General features: G+C 44.8%; 3 protein-coding genes across 3 annotated transcripts in view; 1 reads left to right on the forward strand and 2 right to left on the reverse strand.

Moving 5' to 3' along the window:
• The first annotated feature begins 775 nt into the window (after positions 1-775).
• LOC133528250 (cysteine-rich DPF motif domain-containing protein 1) lies at positions 776-2,374 on the forward strand. The gene is made up of 2 exons (XM_061865550.1): positions 776-934; positions 2,020-2,374. The coding sequence occupies exons 1-2, from the start codon at positions 899-901 to the stop codon at positions 2,368-2,370; spliced, it is 387 nt and encodes a 128-aa protein (XP_061721534.1). The 5' UTR covers positions 776-898; the 3' UTR covers positions 2,371-2,374.
• Positions 2,375-2,900: 526 nt separating this feature from the next.
• On the reverse strand, positions 2,901-12,141 carry LOC133528483 (uncharacterized). Its single transcript, XM_061865873.1, has 4 exons — positions 11,999-12,141; positions 11,721-11,842; positions 11,171-11,425; positions 2,901-10,937 (listed from the first exon to the last, which is right to left on the reverse strand). Exons 1-4 carry the CDS (start codon positions 12,139-12,141, stop codon positions 10,702-10,704), a joined length of 756 nt encoding a protein of 251 aa, XP_061721857.1. The 3' UTR covers positions 2,901-10,701.
• LOC133528651 (ubiquitin carboxyl-terminal hydrolase puf) overlaps positions 11,415-24,544 on the reverse strand; it is a 60,202-nt gene continuing 47,072 nt past the window's right edge. Inside the window, exons 46-57 of the mRNA XM_061866106.1 lie at positions 24,176-24,340; positions 22,533-22,763; positions 20,238-20,372; positions 19,714-19,904; positions 19,093-19,290; positions 18,471-18,601; positions 18,087-18,202; positions 17,378-17,621; positions 16,870-17,061; positions 16,362-16,501; positions 14,890-15,021; positions 11,415-12,608 (exon numbers count right to left, since the gene is read on the reverse strand). Of these exons, the coding sequence (XP_061722090.1) occupies positions 12,273-12,608; positions 14,890-15,021; positions 16,362-16,501; positions 16,870-17,061; positions 17,378-17,621; positions 18,087-18,202; positions 18,471-18,601; positions 19,093-19,290; positions 19,714-19,904; positions 20,238-20,372; positions 22,533-22,763; positions 24,176-24,340 (2,211 nt within the window). The 3' untranslated portion in view covers positions 11,415-12,272. The remainder of the gene's footprint in view (positions 12,609-14,889; positions 15,022-16,361; positions 16,502-16,869; positions 17,062-17,377; positions 17,622-18,086; positions 18,203-18,470; positions 18,602-19,092; positions 19,291-19,713; positions 19,905-20,237; positions 20,373-22,532; positions 22,764-24,175; positions 24,341-24,544) is intronic.

Below are 24,544 nucleotides of genomic sequence, written 5' to 3' on the forward strand. Positions count from 1 at the left end.
TACTAAATATTAGGTACCTAGTGAGTATTGTATTCTTTTGTACCGAACTGATACTGCAGAAGTATAATACGACTTATATTATTGTGAACAATAGAGAGAGAAAGATGTAGCAAATCCATCTTACATCGAAAATTGAATGCCGATCCCACTTGTCGTCGAAGCTCCCAATTTAATTAGCTTTAAGCGTAGATTAAAAAACTGGCTTGTCGAGCGCCCATTCTACACCTAACAAGAGTTCTGTGCTCACAAATAATAACAATTGTAGAAATACATAGTATACCTACTTAATTAAAATAATATAAATGTTGAATAATGTACCTATGTAAAATGTATATATATATATATATATATATATATATATAATGTTGACGTATAAATTGGTTTTTTAAATAAAGATTATCTATAGATTTTGCCTAGATTGTGACCGATCGAAATATGATCAAATAGGAGGTGCGGACGCAAAAAATTACAATTTTCGACGCCAGTATGCAATTGTTTCGAGTAAATTTTTGAATATCGAGTGCTCGATTGTTACCAGAAATCGAAAATTGGTTACTAAATGTTGTACGTGTGGACTTGGTGTGGACGCTATATATATAAGATTAACGCCTGGTGGCAATTTGATTCTCGTTTGGACGGGGATTAGTGGGGTATCCCGCTATAATTTCAATTGGCAACATTACAGTAATCAGATGTAAGGTCTCGTAACCAGGCCATAAAATCAAAAAAAAAAAAATTAAAAAATGAAGTTGTCATTTGTCTGTCAAAATCAAAATTGTCAGAGACATTAGGATTAGTGACAATTGAATTGACAATCCCAAATTAAAATTTGAGTTTCTGCTAGAACATGACCAAAATAAATAAAATTGTGCAATGAGATATTAGCTGATGAAACTTAATGCATATATTTTACCGTCTTAGAATGATTTATCAGGTAAATGGAATTTTTCGAAAACCTCATGCATTTAGACACCTCATTCGCTGCTTGCACGGCGAACAACCTTCCAGCGTTCTGTATCCCCTGCAAAAAAGGAAGATAATAAAAGTAGCAGGCGATGATGCAAGTCGGTTCCTGCACGGCCTCATCACCAACGACATGGAACATTTGTCGTCAGGGGCGCAGTCCATGTATGCCATGTTTTTGAACAACAAAGGCAGAGTATTATTTGATACTCTGATATACAAGTGGCAAAACCAACCCTCATTTATGCTGGAATGCGATGAAAACATTCTCGCGCAGCTCAAAAAACACCTAAAGATCTATAAGCTTAGAAGCGCTGTTCAAATTGAAGACTTAAGTCAAGATCTCAGAGTCTGGGCATTACTACCATCTCCTGACCTAACCCCAGATTGTAAGTCAGTTACTGAAAACCAAATTAATATTTACAAAGATCCACGTCTAGCAGACTTAGGATACAGAGTTCTATCAACAGCATTATTAAATGGAAGTCAGGTAGCAAAACATATTAATGAGAATATAGAAGTTCAGAGTTCAGATGAAGGTTACCAATACTTGCGATATAAACTAGGTGTGAGTGAAGGGTCGGATGACCTTCCACCAGGCACTTGTTTCCCTCTAGAGGCCAACTGTGATTATTTACATGGAGTTAGTTTCCACAAGGGCTGTTACATAGGACAAGAACTCACTGCCCGCGTCCATCACACAGGTGTAGTTCGGAAGAGAATAATGCCACTAAAAATCACTAACCTAGCAGATGATAAGCTAGAAACGGACACTACCATCAGAGCGGAAGGCAAACCTAAATCAAATTTAGGAAAATTTAAGAGCTATATTAGAGATTATGGTTTAGGGCTGGTAAGAATCAAAGAAGCACTAGATGCCAAAGTACTCATAGTTGGTCAGAGTACCATGGAAGCTGTCAAACCTGTCTGGTGGCCTGTTGAAGCACCAAAAGAAAAAGCTACAACTTTGAAACCTGAAGAATGAACTATGTGTGCTATATTTATTTCAAGATGTGCATTGAAAATGGAAAATAAACAATTGAAAACTTGTTGCAGAAAATTATGGGAGACTCCAAACCAAAAGAAGAACCTATTCTTTATGAATTTGCTTGTTCATCATGCAACTTAGCTGAGACAGCTGACTATAAAGGAACAAGTCCACCATTCTCACGGAACATAGACCTCAAGTATCCAAGCTATGTAATGAAGGACCCATTCAGCCCTCCCGGCAAGGGTGAGATATTGGTTTTGGGAGCAGACTGTGTGAAATGTAACAAGCCAGTGTGCATCGGCAAGGATTGCAGCTTATTCTACTTGAAGATGTACTGCCTGGATTGTGCACAGAACTCTGCTGAGGAATTTCCTGTAGAAATAAAAAGTAAAATTGCACAAATAAAAAGAAAATAACAAATTTACGTTGTTTTAATTCACCCTGTTTTATGTCATATCCGTCATTTCTTCCTATTTCAACAAAATGGGTATTCAAATATGCCTTTGAAACTCTCAGGATGAACTGCATGGCAGAGATTTCTTCAGTTGTACTTTTTGCATTCAATTGAATGTTTTCCTTCACTTATCTTGACTTGGAGCATAGAGAAATAAGTAAGCATAGAGTGCTCACTCCTTACATGAGTTTTCTTGCTATAATATTAAATATGGGAAGTATGGTAAAATGTATTGCTAATAAGTACTTCCTTTCTTCTCTAGAGTTGCAGGTATACATAGGCTACGGAGACTGCTACCATCAGGGGGGCCGTATGCTTGTTTGCCACCGACGTTGTATAAAAAAACTCAAATCTCGGTTAAATCTTTTTATAAATAGGTATTTATCTTTGTATGGAGTGAGCACTCAATACTTATTTCTCTATGCTTGGAGAAAGGAGGTTGCAGTAGTACATACTGCTATAGAAGGGATTAATGAATAAAAAGCGAAAATGTGACTTTTACAAAATACTGTTTACTTTGGCTTTCCACTCCGATTTACAGTATTATTTTTTTGCACAAATTAACGTCCATAACACAGTTATATTTCACTGAAATTCAGTAACGTAAATGTTTGTAATAGTATAGGTCAACACACGAGTTTCAAGTTTATAATTATGTATGTATAATTACAAGCGATATCTTAGTGGCGCGGTGCATGGAAGCCGCCCGCGGAGTACCTATCGCAGTGGCGGCCATGAATCGCGCCAGTTTGGAAATAAATTGTCTTAAAAATAATAAAAAGATAATTACAGCACAGTTATATTATATTAAGGTATATATATTAATAAGCTCTAAAATCAGGACAAAATTAAATATACATTTTGTCTTAATTTCCAGTCACTCGAAACAGCATTGATAGCACCACTTTACAAGTCGCCAGTGACTGCCCGCGGCGCCGCGCGCCCGTCGCCCCCCGGTGTAACGCAAACATTACCCGATTCGCTATTTATAAATCGTTAACAATTACACAATGAATAAAGTACAAATTATGAAAATTCGATACATCTCGTTACCTGTTCTCTCGCCAGGTAAAGTTATTGCTTTGTATCAATAGTTGAGTTATATAAGCGACTATTGAAGGCTATATTCAAAAAGGTGATTGGATGCAATACATTCGAGAACTATGCCTGTATAGACAGACCTACCGGAGAACTAGCCTAAACGGCTATCGTACAACGCGATACACCAGATACGGTACCCGGGAAAGAGCATCCATTCTTCACCCTTTGTCGCTACTATGTAATCAGTAGGGCTAAGGGTTGGCTCTTTATCATTTGTCACCATGCCTGTCACGTTCTAACAACTATGTACGAACGTGACGGGCATAGTGACAAGCGATAAAATTGGAACCATGCTGCCACTGCTGTAGGGCTAAGATGGTCGGCTCTTTATCATTTGTCACCATGTCTGTCACGTTCTAACAAGTATGTAAGTGCGAAAGTGACAGGCATAGTGACAGATGATAAAAATGCGACCATGATAACGCTGCTGGTCCCGGTAACCGTGCCCGGTGTGCCGCATAGTGTGACACCCCTATAAGAGAACGGCCCCTGCGACTACAATGACGAATACATTTGTGATGGATGGTAGTGTACTATGAATGGACATGAAGTATATATTAACTTACAATTATTGATGTATACATATACGATAAACTTTTATATAATATTACATCGTAAGTTATAAATTTAATTTCATGTACCGTGTATTAAAATCTTGACTGAGGCAGTGTGTTTAACGGGACTGGTATGTCGAGAGATAGCCTATCTACCAAAAGAGTATTCCATCGCCAAATCAAGAATTCATTTTACAAAAATGTTTGGTTTGCAACTGAGCTTTAGAGAAGGAATATAAACATCGACACTAGATAAACAGTACACGACAAATAGAAGAAGCCAACTTAAGAAGCTGGGACCGAAATAAAGATTCGCAAATCATTACAAAGTACAAGTTTTGGACGGGTACTGGTTAACTTACAGGTAGGTATGATATCGAGAAGGTTATCTTTATAGGTAGGAAAATTTCGCTCATTCCACAACACTAAACTAAGATACGCTCACAGCCGAAACACAATTGTTACAATTTAGAATACAAATAGGTACATTTCAAAGTCGATAAGCTACACATTCCATCATACGAGACGTGACACGAAATACAAAATTGTAAAACATACAGCTATAAGACGGAGAGCTACTCATACATGCTATAAACATTTTCACATATACTAACACATATTTTTATGAAGAGCCAGCGTCCAAAAATGTAACGATAAAATCGTTATAAAAAAATCATTTCATTATTATTTTCTTTTTAATGAAAAGGTATTTCAATTTCAGGCTTTTGAGCTTTTACTCGAACGTGTTTATGTAACATTTGAACATGAGGCAAGAATTGAAAGCACAACTTAAAATTGTATAGGGAATCAAGAACTTCTTGACCTGGCCACTAGCCTGACATTTCATGCACAGTTTTATTTACTTTTAAAATATTTTTGAAGTATTAAGGTTGTCAAAAAAATGAATGAACCGAATGAACAGCCAAAGTCATCGCAAGGAGCTCATAATACAAGCATATTGTGATAGTTATTCGTTAGTGTTTGAACACGTCGCGAGTACCTTGTCTGTTAACGTTACAAGAATAAATACCTACTGCTGGTCATATTGTAATGACAGCAAAGTGCAGGGCAACTTGCACTTTTGTCTTGGCACGATCGTTACTTGCAGGATTTAACAACTGGAGACGCCTTGTCTGTAATTTTCTGTACAAAACAGTCTGCCGATTTTTGCGGGGGAGAGGCACGTCAAATGTATGGCTAATCACCATTGGCCGATTTTTTGTTAAATCCTCCAAGCCTTAGTTTGACCCAATAGCATAACAGCGATGCCGCAGACAAAAATGCGCCAAATCTTTAACAAAATATTGTATTAATACTTTAGTTGTCCCTGTTTTAACCAATGCATCTATATTTCAGTAATAAATATGCCCTCGTGTTAAAAATACATCTTAGTTATATTTTCCAATTAGGGTCAACATTTCAAATGCAGTATACGACATAATTTGTTGAGTGTGAAGTATCGATGGGCGGATAAAGTGGAGGTAGATCTCCGTGAGCTCGGCATCAGTGAAAACTGCGTGCGTGCGTGAATCCGCGCATACCGGGTAAAATGGCGTGCTCTTGTGTTGCAGGCCAAGACTCATTTTAGGTCATTGCGCCAAACTAGTAAGCACATAATTTGTTGTGTCAGTCATCCGCCAATCTTATTACTATTGCATTTTTCAGTAGGCACACCTATGTTTTCCTTTTCAAGAATGAGTATAAATTCTAGCATGATAAAATTTAAATAGACAAGAAATGCTCCTGATTCCAATCACACTTAACTCGAAGTATTTAACACAGAAGTCTTCGAAATATTAGTAAAACGTTTATATTAGGTTTTTTCAAACCGTGACAAAATAAGATTTGCCGCAGATATCTTTATTAATCTGTGGGTTACTAGTCCAATCAGCGACCAATAGAGACTAAACGCACATTATGGTACGGTACATTTAGCTATTTCAATGCGACCAATAGAAGTTGTTTGAGGTCGAATACTGAATTTGAAAACGACAAGCAGCAAAATTATGAGTAAATCCAATCTTGCTTTGTGTAAATAAACATGCTCTTATCACCTTGTAAAAATAAACTAATCTAAACGCTGTAACATTCTGAATTACTATGGTTTATACAATTTAATATAGATATGCATTAATGCCAGGTATAGGACTGTGATTTGACGAGAGGCATTGCACTTACGTCGTTTGTATATGGGTAAAGTTCCATTAAAAATAAACTAGAATGCGAACGAGAAGAATTTCTGGTTAGAGTTTAAACATAGAGTCGGACCAAGGTAACTCAAGCTAAGCAAAGTGTGAAAATGTCATCATTAATCTCAAATTGACGTTTATAATGACACTCCAAAGTGCAAAGTTATCTTAGCTGGACTCTTATGAGAGGATTCAGGCAATACATACCTTTTTTGTCAATTGCCAATAAAGTGCACGATCGATAACAAATTGACTGTTTGCATTGAATCATTGTAAAATTCTTACCACTCGCGTTCAAGAAATACAGTGTCGTTACGAACTAAATGACGTGTCTTGACTCATTTTACAATGATCAGAACCGCGGCGTTAATCTAAAATCTACATACTAACATTTCACTGCAACATTGAGCCGATTTTAAATTTACTAGTTTTACAACTTATAATTTCTTGTACATTTCTGAAGAGTCAAAATTTAATAAACATTCAAAACCGTGAGGTTACACTTAAGTTTAAATTTTCAACGCCGACTAGCAGTACCGCGGTGGTCAATTTCTATAACACATAACCAACATTTATACATTGGAAACTTGCCGCTTTAAATAATTTATTTATTTTACAGTACATATGGGGCTACTTTATAGCACTAGTGCGAGAAGTAGCATATTACGTTACTGTGTCGAACATTTAAAGGGACATATGTACTGTAAAACGTTGTACGATACATGTGCGAATAGGTAATTCGCAACTCGTGTCGATTTAAAACACTCCCTTCGGTCGTGTTTTAATTTATCGCCACTCGTTTCGAATTTCCTATTTTTCGCACTTGTATCGTAATGTACTATTTTAAGCTCAGTCATTATTATCCAGCGTGTTTGTCTTTAAGATCCTGTTTTATATAAAATAAAGAATTCCTAATATTAATTGCAAATGAAGTTATTTTACCTAATACGCTTATTTAAGTTAATTCACTGTTTACCTAGCTCGGTTAATTTGTTGATATTTTATTATTGCGTATATTGCACTCGTAAATGGCTTTAAATAATAACGAGGGAGGTATTTATCCTACAATTTATTACCAAAACGTGAGGGGACTCCGTTCCAAAACTTCTTTATTTTATCGTAACTTAAACATTTCATCTTATGACATAATTTTACTAACAGAGACGTGGCTACTAGATGGAGTATTGGACACGGAGTTATTTGATGATCGATATGTCGTTTGGCGGCGAGACCGTGATCCGCTTGTAACTGGCCAAAATCGAGGAGGTGGCGTTATTATAGCTACTCGCAGGGAGCTGGCAGTCATTCCGCAACCTACCTATCAATCAACAGCCGAGGATCTATGGGTGACCTTGACTATTAAGGGCCATCAAAACACATCAATTAAACTGCACCTATGTGTTTTATACTTATGTAAACAAAATAATGGTAATACCTTCTCACAGCAATTATCTAATTTCCTCAACAGCCTAGGTGAAGCGGTATTACGTGGGTGTGATGACAAGTATTTAATAATAGGCGATTTTAATATGAGCAATATTATATGGACACATCAGCATTCTACTTTGATTCCCTCGAATTATAAAACTAACGATGAGTGTAGTTTAATTGATGAGTTAAACACGCTAAACTTAAATCAATATAACGATGTCCGTAACCAGTATGGTAAGTTATTAGACCTTGTCTTGTCCAATGATGTAGTACATGTTAGTGAGTGTTCGGACCCTTTAGTACCGATTGATCCATATCATAAAGCTATATTAGTTTCGATTCAATTTGCAAAAATAAGTAGTTTAAAACCCGCTCCTCGCATAAAATATTTTTACAATAAAGGTGACTATAGTTCCATTAACAACGAGTTGACCTTGATTAATTGGGAGGATGAATTCTCGCGACGCTCATTAGAGGAGTCGGTTAGCTTTTTTTATTCCACATTTAAAAAACTGCGATTTAAATATATCCCTAGTAAAATATGTCATACTGATAGTTTTCCTAAGTGGTATTCGCCCGCGCTAAAAAAAGCTATCAAAGAGAAATCTAAATATCTAAGAAAATTCCGTACATATGGTAATATATCAGATTTAATCTCTTTTAATTTTCAAAGGGACAGGGTCAAAAAACTTGAACAGTCATGTTTTGCAACATATGTTCGACGCCTCGAAAATAATATCGTTAGAGACCCGAAGCAGTTTTGGTCCTACATTAAGTCGCGTTCTAGCTCACATGGTGTACCGAGTTGTTTAAAGTATGACGAAAGATTGGTCAATACGGCCGCTGATATATGTGAGGCTTTCTCTAACTATTTCTATACAACATTTTCTGCGCCTAGTATTGATCAAGCGGTGCCGGTTGACTCTGTGGGTGGTTCTATCTCACATATAAGTAATATAGAAGTTAACTCAGATGCTCTTATAAAGTTACTGTTAAAATTGGATCCGTCCAAATCAGCTGGACCTGATGATATGCCGGCCCTCTTTCTGATTAATTGCGCGAATACAATTGTGATTCCAATATCTCTACTATTCAAGCGCTCATTTGCTGAATGTAACGTCCCTTCCATATGGAAATCAGCCTACATTACACCCGTTCATAAGAAAGGCCCAAAAACGGAAGTAACTAATTATAGGCCAATCTCAAAACTCTGTATACTTGCTAAAGTACTTGAAAAACTAGTTTATACTCAAGTATATGCGGCAATTAAGAATTATTTTAGTCCTTTCCAACATGGTTTCCTGCGATGTAAGTCTACCGTTTCAAATTTGATACTCCTTAATGATTATGTAACTAAAGTCATGTCTGAAGGTAGTCAAGTAGATGTAGTTTACACAGACTATAGTAAAGCGTTCGATAAAATTGACCATAAATTGCTAATCCTCAAGTTAAGTAATATGGGTATTCACGGTGATCTGTTGCGCTGGTTCACGTCTTATATTGACAATAGGTCGCAAGCTGTTGTCATTAACAACTATGTGTCTGGCTGGGTAACTGTTCCCAGTGGCGTTCCTCAAGGATCGTTGCTGGGGCCTTTGCTTTTCAATATATTTGTCAATGACATCAGTGATTGTTTCCACACTTCCAAATTGCTATGTTTCGCTGACGACATGAAAATTTTTACCAAAATTAATTCATTGGATGACTCTGCTCTTTTACAAGATGACCTTACACGTCTTGTTGCATATTGCCAGACCAATAAATTAGATCTAAATGTATCTAAATGCTTTACTTTAACCTTCACTAGACAACAAAGTTCAATTCCAACTTCGTACAAGCTAAATGATCATGTGCTTAAATCTGTGTCATGTATGAAGGACCTGGGAGTCACCCATGATTCAAAGCTTTTATTTGATACTCATATAGATAATATAGTAACTGGTGCTACCAAGACTTTGGGATTCATAATGCGTAGTTCTTTACATTTTACCCAAATTAAAACTATAAAAGTTCTTTATTGTACATATGTCAGAAGTAAACTTGAATATGCGTCTCAAATTTGGAACCCCAGTTATAATATTTACATTAACAGAATAGAACGTATACAGAAAAAGTTTGTAAAATACCTCTGCTTTAAAATGAAAACTCCTTATAATTCATCCAATTATGAGAATATTTGTAAAAAACATCACCTTATCCCACTACATAAACGTCGACAGATTGCAGATATTACTTATATACTTAATATTTTAAATGGTAACATTGATTGTCCTGAATTGCTCGCTAAGCTCTCCTTCAATACTCCATCTAGGTCTAAAAGATACTTCCCTCCCCTCTCAATTCCTTTTTCATCACGTAATTACAGAAAGAATAGCTTTCTACTACGAGCTGGTAAAAGTCTAAATGAACTAACGAAGGAGCGGGATATAGACGTTTTTAATAGCAACATCACAACTATAAGACGGATTCTAACAGACAAATTACTTGAGTGAGCGAGTCGTATGTGTTGGCATATTATTGTATCGATTAACGTATTAAGATTACTAATAAGTTTTGGTTTCTTTGTTCAGTATATAATATAATAAGTATTAATATTTAAAAATATTAGTGGTAACACGTTGTAAAAAAAAAAAAAAAAAAATCTAGTGCTAACCACCAATTATCTGTTAACCTGTTGCTACCGGTGGGAACCTATAATTGGCTCTTTGTTATCTATATATATAACTATTGTACAATCTATAGCTGTTGGTTCTCCGAACAATAAATAATAATAAATAATAAATTATCAATATTATACATATATATAGAATTGCGATAGAAATTAGTTCACTGTCTTTAGTGAAGAAACAACACTAAAGCATCCCCGATGCAGTTTTATAATTTTAACATCGATCGACATCAAACACGCTAGACAATAATGAAACCGACAAAACAGAGCTTAATTCCAAACAAAACAAAGTCGAACCAAAATCGACTAGCTGCAAACAAAACTGGACCTTACTGCGCGGGCACTGGAGTCTATCCTTCGGGGATGAGCTGGTTGGCCTGCGCGGCGAGGTCCTGGAGCGCCTGGGAGAGGAGGGCCCGGTAGTCGCGGCCGCGGGGGAGCGGCGGCGGCGGCTCGTCCGGCTCGTCGTCCAGCTCGGCCGCGATGTCGTCCAGCTGCTCGTCCGGCTCGCTGCCGTCCGGCGTGTGGCACCGGACCGGCTCCGCGGCCGGCTCCGCGCCAGCTTCAGGTTCGGAATTCTCTTCCTCTGTTAGGAAGAAGAGAACGTTTCAATCCTAATTCGGTAAGTACCTAGGTAGCATAAAGTGGCTATAGAATTTCTGGCAGCGCTCGGCATGATTTCTCGTTCATTTCGGCGTACAGGGTAATTATTTAAATGACACACCGAGGGCACCTAGCCCATCCCGTACTTCTGCACGAAAATGGTGTTAGGTGTGGCAGCACCAGCAGGCAGGCGGCACAGCTCCTCACTGTACTCACCCATCCTGTGCTGCAGCGTGGCCGTGGCCCTGAGCAGCGCGCTGCGCGCGGGCGGCGGCAGGCGCGCGCGCGGCAGCAGCAGCGCGACGCGCACGGGCCCCAGCAGGCCGGCGGCACAGCTCCTCACAGTACTCACCCATCCTGTGCTGCAGCGTGGCCGTGGCCCTGAGCAGCGCGCTGCGCGCGGGCGGCGGCAGGCGCGCGCGCGGCAGCAGCAGCGCGACGCGCACGGGCCCCAGCAGGCCGGCGGCACAGCTCCTCACTGTACTCACCCATCCTGTGCTGCAGCGTGGCCGTGGCCCTAAGCAGCGCGCTGCGCGCGGGCGGCGGCAGGCGCGCGCGCGGCAGCAGCAGCGCGAGCGCGCGCACGGGCCCCAGCAGGCCGGCGGCACAGCTCCTCACAGTACTCACCCATCCTGTGCTGCAGCGTGGCCGTGGCCCTGAGCAGCGCGCTGCGCGCGGGCGGCGGCAGGCGCGCGCGCGGCAGCAGCAGCGCGAGCGCGCGCACGGGCCCCAGCAGGCCGGCGGCACAGCTCCTCACAGTACTCACCCATCCTGTGCTGCAGCGTGGCCGTGGCCCTGAGCAGCGCGCTGCGCGCGGGCGGCGGCAGGCGCGCGCGCGGCAGCAGCAGCGCGAGCGCGCGCACGGGCCCCAGCAGGCCGGCGGCACAGCTCCTCACAGTACTCACCCATCCTGTGCTGCAGCGTGGCCGTGGCCCTGAGCAGCGCGCTGCGCGCGGGCGGCGGCAGGCGCGCGCGCGGCAGCAGCAGCGCGAGCGCGCGCACGGGCCCCAGCAGGCCGGCGGCACAGCTCCTCACAGTACTCACCCATCCTGTGCTGCAGCGTGGCCGTGGCCCTGAGCAGCGCGCTGCGCGCGGGCGGCGGCAGGCGCGCGCGCGGCAGCAGCAGCGCGAGCGCGCGCACGGGCCCCAGCAGGCCGGCGGCACAGCTCCTCACAGTACTCACCCATCCTGTGCTGCAGCGTGGCCGTGGCCCTGAGCAGCGCGCTGCGCGCGGGCGGCGGCAGGCGCGCGCGCGGCAGCAGCAGCGCGAGCGCGCGCACGGGCCCCAGCAGGCCGGCGGCACAGCTCCTCACAGTACTCACCCATCCTGTGCTGCAGCGTGGCCGTGGCCCTGAGCAGCGCGCTGCGCGCGGGCGGCGGCAGGCGCGCGCGCGGCAGCAGCAGCGCGAGCGCGCGCACGGGCCCCAGCAGGCCGGCGGCACAGCTCCTCACAGTACTCACCCATCCTGTGCTGCAGCGTGGCCGTGGCCCTGAGCAGCGCGCTGCGCGCGGGCGGCGGCAGGCGCGCGCGCGGCAGCAGCAGCGCGAGCGCGCGCACGGGCCCCAGCAGGCCGGCGGCGGGCGCGCGTGACGCCGCGCCGCACAGCTCCTCCGACAGGGCCGCCGCGCCCGCTGCTGCGCCGCAGCCGCTCAGCTGTTCAACATATTTACTATTTAAACTATTTGATACATTCCTAAATATATAATTTTTATCACATTAGATCTTGGAATGAAGTCTGAAACTGAAATATTACTGTCTGTCTGTATGCTCGGTTGCAAATACCACCACTGGAAAGCTCGAACGAGGCACGCCCTAATTGTTCAAATAAAAATGTGACCATCCATAAGAAAAGGGTCCTTATGGCAATATCTACTTACGGAGATATTGACGTTTTCTAAAATAGCTTCAAAATTATCGTTTTTTTGTTGTATGCAAAATAGTAAAATATACAGATAAAGTGTATTTGTAGCTCGGTTTCACTAGTGTACGTTGAGTACTTCTATATTAAAATTGGGTTCAAAGTTTAGTAGAAAAGGGTCCTTATGGCAGACCATATACAAAAATGATAAATCTGTTGATGAAAATTGTTAGATAAAAAGTAGTTGTAACTGTTTCATATAAGCATGTTTAATTTATTTATACTTTATTTTACGGGTAGGTGCAACATTTTTTCGCCGATGTCAAATCTCACTTGGCGGCCGCGTCGCAAAACGTAGCCCTGCTTCCTTTGTCATTTACCGCCGTTATCACCGTCTTTCTCCTACACGGGACAATTAGCTCGCCGCACTCTTCACGCGTTGTTCTTACGTAATTCATGACTAGCCCCTTAGTGGTAACTGATTGGTGGTGCAAATGTGTTTGCTTTAGTGTCCAACCAAAACGTTTTTTTGCCGAAATCGAAACCATAGGTTCGGTTTTGGCTCTAGTTTCGGCGGAAACTTATGTAGACTAGTTAAAATCGTTGAAACAAATCTCATAAGACCGCTTTTATACATATATTAAGACTGCGTCGACCATCTAGTGGTGCGTTCATTAGGGGAATTGTGTATTCTTAATTACTGTAACCATAAATCAGTATATTAATTTTGTCGTCCTAGTTGTTCCCCAACTTTTTGTCTTTGTCACATAGTTTAGTTTCACACTATGTGACCACAACGAAGTACCATTTCGTAATTTTCGGCTCAGCCGAAAGGTTTGCCGATATTTGGCCGAAACCGAAACTACGGCCGAAACATTATTTTTCGGTCAAAATGGGCCCAAACCGAACCTTCGTCGGTCGGACACTAGTTCGCTTCCGGGATAACTCAGTACTGTGTCAATCATTTAACAACGTTTATGAGAATTACTCTTATGATCATTATAATATAATTTGTATTAATCAAGATTTTGAGTCAACTTATGATAACACTTTTTCTTTGGAATTATGTTTTAATACAAGATTAGTAAATAAACAGTGTTAATATAGTGTTATACTGTAATTATCAATAATTTTTGGCTGTGATTGGTCATAAGGACCCTTTTCCCAAATGTATCGGAGTGAATTTGTGATTTTTATGTAACTCAAATCGTTTATAACTAGAAAAATAAAACTTGTAGAATAATAATAATGCTTTTGTTATACTTCTATAGACTGATTAAATATAATTTAGAAGTCACTGTACAAAAAATTGTTATGTTAAAGAGGAAGATGAAAAATATAATCATTATGACATTTTAATTTAAAAAAATATTTTACCGTACATATGGTGCTACTTTACCGCACTAGTGCGAAAATTAGCATATTACGTTACTGTGTCGAACATTTAAAGGGCCATATGTATTGTAAAACGTTGTACGATACATGTGCGAATAAGTAATTCGCAACTCGTGTCGATTTAAAACACGCCCTTCGGTCGTGTTTTAATTTATCGCCACTCTTTTCGAATTTCCTATTTTTCGCACTTGTATCGTAATGTACTATTGTAAACCTTGGGGTTTTATTTCTATCCTAAGATGTGAATTCCAATATATCCAAATATATACTATGGTTCAAACTACAACATATTAAAGAACAGTCTGAAATTTGTTTTTTTTTTCTAAATTTCGTTTTTATAAGCGACTTGCTCTAACCAAAGGCAGATTTTCCACGACCTGGAAGTCAAATTAAATAAACCATAACTGAATTTGAAACAATAACACGTTGAGATACATAATCAATCATCATCTATGTAACTTCCAATGGAAACATATAACACATAACGATTTCTCAAAAGTGCAATTTTAACATGTGTTGATTTGATATATATATAAATACGGGTCTTAGGGTCATGATTCTTTTTGTATTAGATAGCTCAATTAACGTAGATTTAGGATCTATACTTAACTCAATACTTGCCATACGGGCCCTTTAGGCATGGACGGCCACAAATTATGATATTCCCTACCACATGCGTACCTTAGGATAGTAGTGCCTCACGAAGTCGTGTATAGCAGGATCCTCGAGCGACTCGCGCTCGTCAAACACGGCATCGACGTATTCTGATACTACACTACACTCTAGCAGCATTTCTTCTAGCTTTGTGTCCCCCTGTAACAGTACCAGAACATGATAGATAGATAGATAAAACGTTTATTTGAATACTGCAGAAACAAACGATTTACAAATAAATTACAAACAGAATAAAACTAAAGTATACAACTTAATTAATAGAAAATATAATATCACTAAACACGAGAAATGGATTTACTTGCTAGAAGCGGTGTGATCCTGAAGTCTGCAACCAAAAAGCCGTATGGTATACCTGTTTTTTTGTTTTTTTTTTAAGCAGTATCTTTTTAAACTGGTGTTTAAGAGTTTTCTTATTTTTTAGCCGTCTTACAGTAGACCGCGGGCCAGGAGCATATTTCCTTAGTCATCGCCTCCCGCCTCTTTTCAGATGATAGTTTAGATGCTGTTTTAAACTAAAAAAACCGTCAGCCGGTTCTATCGCGGTGGAATGACCGTCAGCTGTAAAATGAACATGTAAAAAATATGCGCCTACTACTTTATGTGCGGCAAAGTATGCGTAATGTGTAAATTGCGCAACCCGTTGATGGCTTTTCGGGCGTTTACGCCTGATGAAATGCAAAGTTTCATGATTTGTTATTGCTATCATAAAAGGTATAGGGCTTATTTTTTACATGTTCATGAGACCAGCTGATGTACTTACCACCGCAATATAACCGGCTAACGATTTTTTTAACTAACAACAGAACTATCATTTGACAAAATATCAAACGGGAGGCGATGATTTTTTTTTTGTTTTACGTATTTCGGTGGCTGCCATTCCTCAACCCACGAACGGAGCGGCAGCTGAAGCCCACGAGGGTTCACCATACCTAGCCGTTAACCACTACACGAGTTTTCAGCCGGGAGGCGATTGGTCATGGAAATTGTTCCTGGCTCGCGGTCTACAGGTGGAGGGACGACATTCCAGCATTTGGTTGCGAAAAATCGGAAACAACCCGTAAATGCAATCTATTGATTCTTCTATTCAATTCTATGAGGGTTTAGTGGTGAACAGAACAAAATCGATAAAAAAGTTGGTATAAACATCATGTATTGAAAGAAACCTTTTCTTAGTGTGCAAACTGAGTGGGCACTCGACCGAAGTGTACGATAAGGTAGCCGTTTTTAACGAACGTAAACGTATGCGGGCGGCCTCAATTTATGCTGTTCAAATCTCTTGGACGATAAGCTGGACACGCCGTCGAATGCGCTACTGGACGCTCGTCAGTGAGGCCGTTATAACTATCATAACGCGTTTTTATTTTACATGATCATTCGGTGACTTTCTAAACTCAGATTTAAATGAATTTTGTTGTTGCATCATAACTGAGTCAAACCAGACAATGAGCATAGACACATTTATAGCGATGAGTACTAACCGGCGTTGTGGCGACCTCGTACCAGAAGGCTGCGAAGTAATTAAACCGCAGCGGTACCGCTTCTAACGCACACAGCGCCGAAAGGAGGACTAACTGCTCCGACATGCATCGTTGTCGCCACGCCACTCGGCAACAAGTGTCTGCGTAAAGAAATCATCAGTTAAAACGAGTAAAATTGTAGAAAAATTCAATCACTTTGTATTAAATCACGTAACTGGCGTCCAAATTTATAATTTGAACACGCTTAGATAATTCGACTTATTTTTACAATCTACTACTGTAGAGAGGTGTGAACTGACCGGATCTAAAAGTATCTAAGATTAGATGTCGCGACGATTAAGGACATATATTTCGCATGCGTATACTGTGGAAGCGAAATGAATCTCCGTTCGCTCCCGCGTCTGGCTACATTCGGCCGCAGCGCACACCCTCGCACGTCCTCAGCTCCCCATTCCGGTTAAGGCGCTCGGGGTGCACGTATACCAGTGCCGCAGGGCCGCACACTCACCGATGAACTTGTGGTAGGGCCGGTAGACGGCGGGCTGCGCGGGCGGCGGCGCGCGCGGCGCGCAGGGGTGCAGGCTGGCGCGCGCGCGCGGCCGGGCGGCGCCGCGCGCGGTGGCGTGCACGCCGGCCGCCAGCGGCACCAGCGCGCCCAGCGCCGCGCCGCCGCCGATCATCACCAGCTCGCGCAGCACGCCTGCACACAAGGGGACATGTTACACGACATTCATGTCATTCAACCGATAATCCACATAAAGCAAAACGAGGCGTCAGATAAATTTTCCAAGGGCCCAATATGCGGCGGTGGATCTGCGTACCGGGATAAATGTAAAATCGCTTGAAACAAACTGATGCCCTGATGATTATCGACGCAAGAAGGACCAGGAGCGGCAAAGCAAAGATTTTTTTCTACACATACAGTAAATTGTCATATTGGTCTAATCTTCCGAGCTGACAATGATCGAAATATGAGTAAATTCTAAATTGGATATCAAAGTTAGAGCAAGAGTCACCTAACGCCAGGTCCCGGAGCTGCTTGGGGCGCGCGTGCAGGTTGAGCATGGTGAGCAGCCGGCGCGCGCACTCGGGCCAGTCCTTGCAGGCCAGCAGCAGCGCGCGCGCCTCCTTGGCGTCCCTGCGGGTGCGCAGCGTGCGGCACAGCGCCCGCGCCCAGCGCAGCGCCGCCAGCAGCTCCTCGCGGACGCCGTGGGAGCCGCTGCCGCCTTCGACTACGACTGCGTGTAGACTGTGTAACGCCTGGAACGATTATCTTGCATTAGCCGTATCTAATGGAAAGGCTATACTTACAGAGAACAACATTGATTATAGATATACATTTTTGCGTATATTCGTAAGTGACAGAGTAAAAAAATGGCACACATGTGAAAGAAAAGTGCATATTTAAATTTATATTTTAGTAACTCATAATATCGTCATCCTTTAATGACTGTCAATATTAAAGACCTCCTTTAAGGACTGCCATTTCGTCACAAAACAGACAAACTTGTCTCAAACAAAACTTAAGTTGGGCTTTCAAGTAGAAGGTAAAAGAGTATGCCCATATCAAAGAGCTGATAATAACCCTGATAAGTGATGAAAATGTTTTCTATCTCACGTAGAAATACTGACCGCTCAAAGCTGAGATGTAAGTTTTCACAATAAATTTAAAGTAAAGATGAGGTATAAAATCCTAAGTTCCTGTAGAATGTGCTGTGCACTAACCTCGAAGGTCATCTGCAGCCCTCCATTATACACGACGTACAGCCTGTCGTCCTCGTTCTCGACCAGCGTGCAGAACGCCGATATCAACGTCGTCCAACACGTCCTGCCGTTTAAACCTGGAACAAAACTCTAATGTTACAAAATATAAAAGACCCGGTCGATGAATTTCAAGAGTTCGTGAGGCGTAATAGATTTTTTGTGTTTACTTAATCTCCATTCGACCCTCCAACTATCAACCTATTCGATCACCATCACAAAATTGATTCCCAAATTTTGTATGGAAAGCCGGCGACACCTCTTTCTTTATCAATAGCCGTCGTGATCTAAGCAGAAACAATCCAAGAGTAAAAACACCTCTCGGATACAGGTTAGCCATAACCTTACCCTGTAGATACGCGGACAGCGTGCTGCGGCGGAAGGCGGCCGCTTCCCGCCCGTCCGCCTCCCCGCTGCTGCTGCTGCTGTTGCTGTTGCCGCTGCTGCCGCTACCGCGCGCGGCCAGGATACGTGCTAGCCTGCACACACAAACAATTTTTAAGGCACAGATTATAAGTGCGCGATATATTCAGCGCTTGATTTGCGGGGGGTTACTTTTCAACAAATACCATGGTGGCGAGCTACTTTCACACGCTTAGAACAGTCCGCATCAAATAGATAAAGACGGCGGAAGGCAGCGGTCACCGTCGTCGTTATGCGTTGCCGATCTTTGAGAACCCTCAGTACCCGCTTCTTGAAGAACACCATGTCTGCACGTTCTCGGAAGAAACGAGCGAAACGAGCTCTTGGTGTGCCATGTATCTTATCTAAGACGAAGGAACAGGTTTTGCTCCTTTGGCGGGAAGTGCGGCGATAAAGTCAGACTAAGATAAGCCTGTGCAAGTGTTAAGTAAACGTCATCATTTAATAGAAGTTTCACGTTTAAGATAACACTTGCACTGTACTGGGCTGTCAAAATCTTGGTCTGTCTCTAAAAGCCTTCCCATTAGATATAGTAGAGATAGCATACCTGAGCAGCTCCTCCGCCGCGCCGGGGTAGAGGTGCGCGTGCGGCGCGATGTTGCGGAAGGCCCAGTGTATGTTCTGGTGCTGGGCGAGCGAGCGAGCGAAGGCACCCGAGCGGCGGCAGCACAGCCGCAGGAGAGCGTAGTAGGGAGGGAGCATAGCGCGGTTGTACGCTACTACTTCACCGTCCTCGTGGTCCGCACTGCGAAAGGGATATTCATGATAACTATAGGCATATCACTTCACAGAAAATCTCGAAAATCTTTAGGGAGTTTGAGGTTTCAATCTAGGTGTTAAGATTACGACCATGATTAAACATAGAAATTACGATGATTATGTCTTATACAATGCCGGCGGCCATGGCATTGCCGTATATTCCAACCCATGAATCATTTTCTGGTTTTCTATTCTAAAAATTGCGACCGCGACCTTTTGTTTCACTTCCAGTTAGAACAATATACATATATTTTAATATGATTCTATATAGACAATATGGGAATTTATAGCACATTTACGCAAAAGCATGCTGAAACTACACACCAGCTTACTATTAGTATGCCATGAACGTGGTTACAACAGTTTAATTTTATAGTGCCCAAATTTGAACCATAATGCAAGCACTTACAGTATATAGTTGAACGCTATGTGCTTCGTGAGCCGCTGGTTGGCCACCGCCAGCTGAACATTTTCCGCGCAATCCACACACACAGCGTGCCAAAATGTTAATAGCGCCTGTTTGTTCGGATGAACCGCTACCGAGGGCTCTGATATCGCCGGGTGGTACAGGTCCCAGAGGTCGTTGAAGTACTGGCCGAACTAGATGGAAAGAGGACGAAGTGTAAGAAAAATCAACCAAACAGCACCAAACGACTAGCGGACTACAAATGAAACCGAGTTTGTTTTGTAATATAACAAGAATTGCATTTTAAGTAATTTTAAACATTTAACATAACAACTTCCTTATAGGGAAACAAATCCAATTGAAAAGAAGACCAAGCTCAATTTTTAAGTACAAGTATTTTTTTATTAATATTAATCAGTTTAAGTAGTTTACAGGCTGGTTGCAGATCAAATATGTCTTCAGTTGTTTTTTTTTTATGAGATTTGTTACAAAATTTAATCAATATTGCCTGCAAAGGAGGTCCTTACCATGAGCTTCTCGACGCGGCTGACGACGCAGTAAGACATGACACCGAAATATGCCGTCAGCTTCATGGTGCCGTGCACCGCTATGTCGGTGTATTTCCGCGCCGCTTTCAGCTTGCCCAGGAGCATTGTGTACACCTGCAAATTGGGTGGTATTACAAGGTGGACCAAAACCCCGTTGAGATTTTTTAAAACTATGTATATTGAACGGAAACTTTGAATGTTTGAAGCGGTTTGAGGTGGGCTATAATCGGCTGGTCTACAGTAGGGTACCTGGTGCAGCGTGTGGTGCGCCGTGTCGGGCAGCTTGGCTTGGTGCGGCGCGGCGGGCGGCGGGCGCGCGCGCGCGTAGCCCTGGCGGAAGTGCTGCGACGGCACCAGCAGCTATACCTAGCTACAGTAGGGTACCTGGTGCAGCGTGTGGTGCGCCGTGTCGGGCAGCTTGGCTTGGTGCGGCGCGGCGGGCGGCGGGCGCGCGCGCGCGTAGCCCTGGCGGAAGTGCTGCGACGGCACCAGCAGCTATACCTAGCTACAGTAGGGTACCTGGTGCAGCGTGTGGTGCGCCGTGTCGGGCAGCTTGGCTTGGTGCGGCGCGGCGGGCGGCGGGCGCGCGCGCGCGTAGCCCTGGCGGAAGTGCTGCGACGGCACCAGCAGCTATACCTAGCTACAGTAGGGTACCTGGTGCAGCGTGTGGTGCGCCGTGTCGGGCAGCTTGGCTTGGTGCGGCGCGGCGGGCGGCGGGCGCGCGCGCGCGTAGCCCTGGCGGAAGTGCTGCGACGGCACCAGCAGCTATACCTAGCTACAGTAGGGTACCTGGTGCAGCGTGTGGTGCGCCGTGTCGGGCAGCTTGGCTTGGTGCGGCGCGGCGGGCGGCGGGCGCGCGCGCGCGTAGCCCTGGCGGAAGTGCTGCGACGGCACCAGCAGCTATACCTAGCTACAGTAGGGTACCTGGTGCAGCGTGTGGTGCGCCGTGTCGGGCAGCTTGGCTTGGTGCGGCGCGGCGGGCGGCGGGCGCGCGCGCGCGTAGCCCTGGCGGAAGTGCTGCGACGGCACCAGCAGCTATACCTAGCTACAGTAGGGTACCTGGTGCAGCGTGTGGTGCGCCGTGTCGGGCAGCTTGGCTTGGTGCGGCGCGGCGGGCGGCGGGCGCGCGCGCGCGTAGCCCTGGCGGAAGTGCTGCGACGGCACCAGCAGCTATACCTAGCTACAGTAGGGTACCTGGTGCAGCGTGTGGTGCGCCGTGTCGGGCAGCTTGGCTTGGTGCGGCGCGGCGGGCGGCGGGCGCGCGCGCGCGTAGCCCTGGCGGAAGTGCTGCGACGGCACCAGCAGCTATACCTAGCTACAGTAGGGTACCTGGTGCAGCGTGTGGTGCGCCGTGTCGGGCAGCTTGGCTTGGTGCGGCGCGGCGGGCGGCGGGCGCGCGCGCGCGTAGCCCTGGCGGAAGTGCTGCGACGGCACCAGCAGCTATACCTAGCTACAGCAGGGTACCTGGTGCAGCGTGTGGTGCGCCGTGTCGGGCAGCTTGGCTTGGTGCGGCGCGGCGGGCGGCGGGCGCGCGCGCGCGTAGCCCTGGCGGAAGTGCTGCGACGGCACCAGCAGCTATACCTAGCTACAGTAGGGTACCTGGTGCAGCGTGTGGTGCGCCGTGTCGGGCAGCTTGGCTTGGTGCGGCGCGGCGGGCGGCGGGCGCGCGCGCGCGTAGCCCTGGCGGAAGTGCTGCGACGGCACCAGCAGCTATACCTAGCTACAGTAGGGTACCTGGTGCAGCGTGTGGTGCGCCGTGTCGGGCAGCTTGGCTTGGTGCGGCGCGGCGGGCGGCGGGCGCGCGCGCGCGTAGCCCTGGCGGAAGTGCTGCGACGGCACCAGCAGCTATACCTAGCTACAGTAGGGTACCTGGTGCAGCGTGTGGTGCGCCGTGTCGGGCAGCTTGGCTTGGTGCGGCGCGGCGGGCGGCGGGCGCGCGCGCGCGTAGCCCTGGCGGAAGTGCTGCGACGGCACCAGCAGCTATACCTAGCTACAGTAGGGTACCTGGTGCAGCGTGTGGTGCGCCGTGTCGGGCAGCTTGGCTTGGTGCGGCGCGGCGGGCGGCGGGCGCGCGCGCGCGTAGCCCTGGCGGAAGTGCTGCGACGGCACCAGCAGCTATACCTAGCTACAGCAGGGTACCTGGTGCAGCGTGTGGTGCGCCGTGTCGGGCAGCTTGGCTTGGTGCGGCGCGGCGGGCGGCGGGCGCGCGCGCGCGTAGCCCTGGCGGAAGTGCTGCGACGGCACCAGCAGCTATACCTAGCTACAGCAGGGTACCTGGTGCAGCGTGTGGTGCGCCGTGTCGGGCAGCTTGGCTTGGTGCGGCGCGGCGGGCGGCGGGCGCGCGCGCGCGTAGCCCTGGCGGAAGTGCTGCGACGGCACCAGCGCCACCAGCAGCAGCGCGGCCGCGGCCCGCACGCGCGCCGCCGGAGCCGCCAGCAGCTGCGGCTCCACCCAGCGCTCCGCTGTGCGCAGCGCCCAAGCGTGAGCCGCCTTGTTGCGCGGGACCTAATACAACACATAGATAAAAGATGTACCTAAATGTTAGTTTCCACCAACGGATAGTACGAGGGCGGGATGATAAGTAACTGGCCTTAGCTATTTAAAAAGTTTGAATTTAAAAATAAACTAGCGTAATTTAAGCTTCGTGTCTCTGGCTATCTGTGTTCGAAATTTAAATTTGATGGCTTAAATATTTTATCGATTTTCTGTTATTTGAAAATATATTGTGACGATTGTTTTCAAAATGGATAAAATTGAACAAAGAGCGGTGATAAAGTTTCTTTACATGAAGGGTATGAAGGGGATAGGTATTTATGAAGAGTTAAAGAATGTTTTAGGTGAATGTGCTCTTTCTCACGCCACAGTAAAAAACTGGGTGGCTGAATTTAAACGAGGCCGTACAAGTGTCCAAGATGAAGCCCGCTCTGGACGTCCAAAAAGTGCCACAACTCCGGAAATGGTCTCCAAAGTGCACGATATGGTTTTGGCAGATCGACGATTGAAGTTATCAGAAATAGCTGACACTACAGGGATATCATAGGAACGGGTACATCATATTCTAAGTGAAGAATTAAATATGAAAAAGTTATCCGCCCGTTGGGTGCCGCGATTGCTTACGCACGATCAAAAAAGAATCCGCGTGCAAAATTCGGAAGAATGTTTGGATCGTTTTCAGAAAAATAAAGCTGATTTTGTGCGTCGATTTGTAACAACAGATGAAACATGGGTTCACCACTACACGCCAGAATCAAAAATTCAATCAAAACAGTGGACTGAATCTGGATGTTCGGGTCCCAAAAAAGCTATGGCTGTAAAGTCGGCTGGAAAAGTTATGGCTTCCGTCTTTTGGGATGCTAGTGGAATTTTGATGATAGACTACCTTCCCAAAGGTAAAACTATTAATGGGGAATACTATGCTAATCTTTTAGATAAGCTTCATCAATGCATTCATCAAAAACGACCAGGCTTAGCAAAAAAAAAATCATCTTCCATCAAGACAACGCTAGGGTTCACACATGTGTTAAAGCCATGGCAAAAATCGGCGAATTAAAGTATGATTTGCTGCCCCATCCACCTTATTCGCCTGATCTGGCACCATCCGACTTCCACCTGTTCCCGAAGCTTAAAACTTTTTTGGGTGGACAGAAATTTGCCACTAATGATGCCGTCATAGCCGCTGTGGAGGAGTATTTTGCAGGCCTCGAAAAGAATCATTTTATGGAGGGCATCGCAGCTTTAGAGCGAAGATGGAATAAGTGCATAGAGCTAGGTGGAGACTATGTCGAAAAATAAAATTAGTTTTAACACCGAAATTCAAGTATTTTCTACTTAGGCCAGTTACTTATCATCCCACCCTCGTAGTTCCATGATCTCGTCATAATTAACTTGTTACAGACTTGAATCCGCGCTGTCCTTACCTGTAACGCGAGCCATTCGAGCGCAGCGTGAGGGCACACGTCCGCGCAGTCCCATAGCCGCGCCAGCACTAGCTGGGTAAAACAGGGCAGCCCGCCGCTGGCCCCCGCGCCGCCGCCGCTTCCTTCAACCAATAGCGTCAGCAACTTGAAGAAGGACCCGCAGCTCTGTGAACAAAAAGACAAAATACGTAAATACACGTAGTGATAAAGTAGTGACTAAAAACTGTTTAAGGCATAATTTGTATAAGTGCTTATTAAGGGTTTCCATCCGTCCAAGTTTTCCCAGATTTGTGCTAGTTCTGAACCCGTCCAGGAATGAAAAGCTGACACGTTTGCGTCAGGGTTATGCCAACAGTTTAGTTCGAAATA

The sequence above is a fragment of the Cydia pomonella genome, chromosome 19 (assembly GCF_033807575.1).
Source record: "Cydia pomonella isolate Wapato2018A chromosome 19, ilCydPomo1, whole genome shotgun sequence".
Taxonomy (NCBI): Eukaryota; Metazoa; Arthropoda; class Insecta; order Lepidoptera; family Tortricidae; genus Cydia; species Cydia pomonella.